Raw genomic sequence first — 6107 nt, 5'->3', positions numbered from 1 at the left:
ATATATATATATATATTATCTATTTTCATAAATTAATTTTAATTCATCTCTTTCTTTAAGAAATGGGGTTTAGCCTAAAGTCCATTAGTTTACTAGTGCTAAATTAATATTAAAACCCAATTTTTTTGATGAAAAATATATAAAAACCAATATATTGCAATTATATAATTATAAAATTGTGAATATAGTTTAGTGATTTGGATTGATTTTTTTCAGCTTATTTTTAATAAATAAAATAAAATAAAATATAATCTATTTATTTAATTGATTTAGTTGTTTGAAACCATCTTTTTCGTACCCTTTGTAGTAATATCATATGTTATCCCTAATCAAAATCTTTTTTTAAAAAATAATCAAGAAAACGATATTTCAATTTAGAAACATTTTTTTAATGACAGATTCCTATTAATCTGTGCAAACCCTTGCAATTTCACAAAGTCTAAAAGCCTTTTTGGGTATCTTTACTCCAACAATGGCGGCTACACACCTTGTCTCACACTCTTCATCACTTCACAAGTCCCTCAAATACCCATCAAATGCATCACAAAAACTTTATTTTTTCAAACCCAATTTTCCGTTGAAGCCCATTTCAAGAAATCTTAGCATAAGGGCATCTGTATCAACTTCTGAGCCCCAAACTCAGAAATTTCAGCATTGTTTCAAGAAATCTGAAGATGGGTTTTTGTATTGTGAGGGTGTTAAGGTTGAAGATGTTATGGAGACCGTGGAAAGACGACCCTTTTATTTATATAGTAAGCCCCAAATTACTAGGAATGTTGAGGCTTATAAGGCGGCTTTAGAAGGTTTGAATTCGATTATTGGTTATGCTATTAAGGCCAATAATAATCTCAAGATTTTGGAACATTTGAGGGGCCTTGGCTGTGGAGCTGTTTTGGTTAGTGGGAATGAACTCAAATTGGCACTTACTGCTGGATTTGATCCTACCAAGTAATAATTCTATTGTTTACAATCTTTGTTTCTTGAAATAATTATATTCTCTAGAATCTTTGTTTCTTGAAATAATTCTATTGTTTAGAATCTTTGTTTCTTGATAATCTTGTTAGTTTCGTACTATATCCCAATCCCATAAACTGGTATTCACTAATTTGTAACACATGTGGAAAACCTTCAAATTTACTTTCTTGAATATACTTTAGTGTAATATATGTTCGAGTTGTAAACTTGGTAGTTTAAGACATGAGAATGAGAAGTTTTACCAGTAGTAAAGCCTGCCTTAGTTTTTTGGTTGGATGTAGCTTGGGGTATTTCTAGTTGTCTGGGGCTGAATTAGAGGTAGGTGTATATATCTTGTGCCTGTACTAGTTTAGGAAGATCTGTCATATGTGTGGGATTAGTGTGCCCAAAATCTTGCTGGAAATCAAAAAGAATTTCTAGTAATTACATTAGTGAGTTGCACCAAGAGAAAATTGTTACAGAAAGAAATAGAGAACCCTGCTTCTTACCCCTACAAACATTTGTAACTTTCCCCGAAACAAAGGTAATGCCTTTTACCATGTACTTCTCAAATTTGTTGTGCTCCTTTAGGGTCTATATCAAACTTTGGACTCAAGCACTTCCCAGCTTTTTGTTTTTTAAGTAAGACTTTCTTTTATTGTATTAGAGGTTATTTCTTACTAAGTTAGCTGGTGACGTATACTTTCTTTAGATAGTATCACCTCTCACATAACATGACTTCCATTACTTCTATTTAGCTAGGACACTGTAATGTACTTGATACACATTGTAAGGATTTGCAGAGGACATTGAGCAAAAGCTTAGTCTATCCACTTTGTTTTATACATGGTTTTTTCTCTTTTGTACATTTGAGTTTAATGTATTTTCTTTTCATTTAGCCACTCGCCGTTATATTGCATTAATTTAATTCATCAACTTTTCTCGCATAGGTGTATTTTTAATGGAAATGGAAAGCTGTTAGAGGACTTAGTGCTAGCTGCCCAAGCAGGTGTGTTTGTAAACATCGACAGCGAATTTGACTTGGATAACATTGTAGCAGCTGCAAGGCTGGCTGGGAAGAAAGTTAACGTGCTACTCAGGATTAATCCAGATGTGGATCCCCAGGTATTTACGTGCCATGATGAGTATAATGCTTGGATGTCTGCTTATTCCACTACAATTCCTCTCTGTGCCTCAACTATTTGGCAGACATTTTATTACTAACATGATCAGGCTAACATTCAGTAATATTTTATACTGGCTGATGAATCATTGTGCCTTGTAATCATTTTGTACTGACTTCTTGAGTGGGTTAGGTTCATCCTTATGTTGCCACCGGCAATAAGAGCTCCAAATTTGGCATCAGAAATGAGAAGCTGCAATGGTTTCTAGATGCTGTCAAGGCACATCCTCAGGAATTGAAACTTGTTGGAGCTCATTGTCATCTTGGGTCAACTATCACCAAGGTAATATTAGGATTGTCTGCATTTAATTATTTATAACATATGTTTCTCTACTTTGTAGAATTCAGATTTTTGCCTTTTCTGCTCTTCTGTATTTGGATAGTATATTGACTTGGTTGTTTAATATCTTTAGTTATGTGTAGTACCAATGGGAAATATGAATCATGACCTATCTTCTAATTCTTTATGGGGTTTCATTTATTTGGTGGCTAGCGTTACCTTGTTTCCATCTACTCAACACTATAAGATATAAATATAATATGAGTTCATTTATAACTTAAATTAATACTCCGTACCCCCATTTACCCCCTCTAGTTCTTTCTGTTACTTTTTGGAGGGTTAAAGTCATAATATATATATTTGTTTGTTAAGACAAATATTTGAAGGGGAAAATGCAAGAATTTAGCTGTCATTCCATATGCATATCAGACTTCCCTCCTAGTAATATCTCAGCCAATCTACAGTTTGTAGAAGTACGATTTACATGTTTAACAAGTAATATGTTGGTGGATCCCTATGTTACATTTCTCTTCAGGCGAACTTGATACCATATTTTGCTGATCCTTTATTCTGTTCTTCCTCTCCATTTTAAATATACTGCCCTGTGTATATATCTTTTAGAAAATATTTTTGTTTATATTAAATGTAATATCTCCATGGTGGATGACATTTCTCCCAGTGTTTTGTTGACCTAAAACTTTGTTGCCTTTTCCAGGTAGACATTTTTCGAGATGCAGCTGTCTTGATGGTGAACTACATTGACGAAATCCGATCTCAAGGATTTGAAATTGATTACCTGAATATTGGAGGTGGTTTAGGGATTGATTACTATCATGCTGGAGCTATCCTTCCTTCACCTAGAGATCTTATTAATACGGTAAAATTTCTACCTCATATAATACAATATGACATGTGCCAGAGTGTTTTTAGTAGTGTGAGTTACCCCAAGACTTGTTCTTAGTAGTGACTTTATTTCACTTTGATTCTTAATTTACTTGTCAAAAAAGCTTTGGAACATACCTGATACGATTGTTACTGTACTGGTGAGTTTAAGCAACGAATAATATATGTCAACATATGTTTCTCTTTATTTTCCCATGGAGTGGTCAGTTGAGCTGGCTACTACAAGCTTCTCTTTCAACTGAAGTTTAGGGGTTGGTGATATGTGCATTGACAGCAGAACCACCTTGATTGCCACGATTTATAGTGGGCAATTTGGGTGAGACAGATAGATTGCTTTCGCATGCTGATGCTCTACTTCTCAAAGTTTTGATTGATACAGTGCAAGGCTACAATGTATATCAGCTTGCTAGAATTTTTAAGTTTTGACTAAAATTGAAGTTAGTGCTCAAACTGTGGGTCTAACCTGGGTTTAGCTGACACTTCCTTTCATGTGTATTGCAGGTACGAGAATTGGTCCTTTCTCGAAACCTCAATCTCATTATTGAACCTGGAAGATCACTAATTGCAAACACATGCTGCTTGGTTAACAGAGTTACCGGAGTTAAAACCAATGGGACCAAAAACTTTATTGTGATTGATGGTAGTATGGCTGAGCTTATACGTCCAAGTCTTTATGATGCTTATCAGGTGAGGCTGCGAACTATTTTTCTTGCAGCTATCAGAATTGACTCTTCCTTCTCTCTCACACATATTAAGCTAATAACCAGTCTAGCTTATTCAAACAGTTCCCCTTTCCCTTGATCTGTATTCATGGCTGTTATATGTCGTTTAATGGATGTTAAATGATATGCTTTCAGTTCATGTTGTAACAGTTGGATGCAGTTATCCTCATCCCCCAAACATCCCTGGTGTCCCTGCTCCTTTCTCTTCTGAAGTTCTCCTATTCTTTAGGGGGATTTAGCAATTATTTACTTTTCAAAGGTGTTTACTTAAAATGCTCGCGCTGTGGAATTTTTGTGATGTGCGTACGCCAAAAATCTTATGCTTTGTTCTTGTTGGTGTTCATATTGTTCAACTTTTTGAAGTAGCCTACTGTTGGTAATTATACTCATTGTATAAGCATACAATTTGGACCTCACTCTTTATTCACACTGTGCATATCTGATTTATGATTGTGTGGATTTTATGACCTTCTCCTGCACTCGTGCTCAGTGAATGATTTGTTGATTGCAGCACATAGAGCTTGTTTCCCCTCCACCTCCGGAAGCTGCAATTGCGAAGTTTGATGTTGTTGGTCCTGTATGTGAATCGGCTGATTTCCTGGGGAAGGACCGTGAACTTCCCGCCCCTACTAGGGTAATTTGTTTTGAACTCTCATTGCCTGCTAGAACAGGACAAGGTTTAGCTTCTCATTTAAAGATTTCTTGATACACATTAAAGCCGTACTAATTATGACATTTGGATTCAGGGCACTGGTTTGGTAGTTCACGATGCAGGTGCTTACTGCATGAGTATGGCATCAACTTACAATCTTAAGATGCGCCCACCAGAGTATTGGGTATATTGTCTTAACCTGTTATTAAATTGATGTTTTGCTCCTAGTATTTTTTTCTGGTGTTCCTTACGCCCCACTAATCTACCCTCAAACCTTGTCATGATGGAAAAAGACTTGGTGTTCTTGTCAACATCTTGTACCCGAAGTGAAGAGTACATGGTTACATTAACAATTAACTTGGTCCTAAATCTTAAGCTGGTATTTTGTTGTGAAGAATTGAGAGTCAAGCTTCCATATGACTAGTATCTATTGACAAGATCAATAACTCACAAGCCCTTTTGCTTTTTCAAAGACTGCAAAAAAGAAAAGTCCTTTTAAATGCTAACTTGGTGCTTGGCTGGATTTTGTTAATGATACTACTGCTACTCACAAGATAAGAGAGTTGAATGCAACTTTTTGCTTATATCATTCTGAAAATTTTGTCGTTGGAAGCACTATCCGCGGTTTTCTTAGTTGCTGCTTAACGTTATCAAAGTGATCACAACAATAGTATACTATGAATCTGATAGTCATAGCAACATCTCTTCTCGTATGACATGTAAACTTCACATCCAAGACATGCATTTGATCATCTTCACTATTGTAATATTGATACAAAATTTTGAAAAGGATTGTGCATACTGTTGTTTGTAGGTGGAAGAAGATGGATCACTGTCCAAAATCCGTCATGGGGAGACATTCGAAGACCATTTAAGATTCTTTGATGGTCTGTAAAATTATGGTTTCTTTTAAGCACTTAAACATGACAGGATGTGAAACTCAGAAATTCCTCTGGTAGTTTGGTTCCTGTCAATGTTGACAATTCTGTATTTGGATTGTTCCAATTAATGGATTTTCCCTATGACTTTCCACCTTCTTTTTTTCGGTTTTCTACCTGGCGTCTAGGACCTGCATTCGAGTTCAATTAAATCTGAATTCGCACATTCCAAATAGAAGTGATATTTTTTTTTAAAAAAAAGGTTGGGCAAAAACTAGCATCATTTGCTATGAAGAATATGGTAAAGACCCTAAAAGTGCTTAGTCTAGACACTATTTTACTTTATTTACTAAAATAATTATACATATGTACCTGGCGAGCGAGATTGGGAGAGGGAGGAGAGAGGCAAGCGAGACAGAACAATAATTTGTATAATTCGCATTTCGTTTGTATAATTCGCGTGTTTTTGTATAATTAAGTAATATAAAGTTTGGAATTATACAAATATGATAAAACTCGAAATAATGAATTGATA

At 35.1% G+C, this 6107-nt stretch overlaps 1 protein-coding gene across 1 annotated transcript; it reads left to right on the top strand.

Annotated features, from left to right (window-relative positions):
• The first annotated feature begins 402 nt into the window (after positions 1-402).
• Positions 403-5730, top strand: LOC102593561 (diaminopimelate decarboxylase 1, chloroplastic-like). The gene is made up of 8 exons (XM_006365064.2): positions 403-948; positions 1905-2079; positions 2271-2420; positions 3133-3294; positions 3822-4007; positions 4554-4676; positions 4789-4878; positions 5509-5730. Exons 1-8 carry the CDS (start codon positions 473-475, stop codon positions 5587-5589), a joined length of 1443 nt encoding a protein of 480 aa, XP_006365126.1. The 5' UTR covers positions 403-472; the 3' UTR covers positions 5590-5730.
• The last annotated feature ends 377 nt before the right edge of the window (positions 5731-6107 follow it).

This window comes from Solanum tuberosum, unplaced genomic scaffold (assembly GCF_000226075.1).
Source record: "Solanum tuberosum cultivar DM 1-3 516 R44 unplaced genomic scaffold, SolTub_3.0 scf00531, whole genome shotgun sequence".
Lineage (NCBI taxonomy): Eukaryota > Viridiplantae > Streptophyta > Magnoliopsida > Solanales > Solanaceae > Solanum > Solanum tuberosum.
The sequence above is the reverse complement of the archived record's forward strand: the minus strand, read 5'-3'. Positions and strand labels throughout refer to the sequence as shown.

What these genes read in the sequence shown, in the direction of transcription:
- LOC102593561 (XM_006365064.2), top strand. Translation starts at nt 473, where the DNA reads ATGGCGGCTACACACCTTGTCTCACACTCTTCATCACTTCACAAGTCC. An exon ending in ATCCAGATGTGGATCCCCAG is followed by an intron (nt 2,080 to 2,270) that starts GTATTTACGTGC and finishes TGAGTGGGTTAG; the next exon opens with GTTCATCCTTATGTTGCCAC. An exon ending in AACTTCCCGCCCCTACTAGG is followed by an intron (nt 4,677 to 4,788) that starts GTAATTTGTTTT and finishes ATTTGGATTCAG; the next exon opens with GGCACTGGTTTGGTAGTTCA.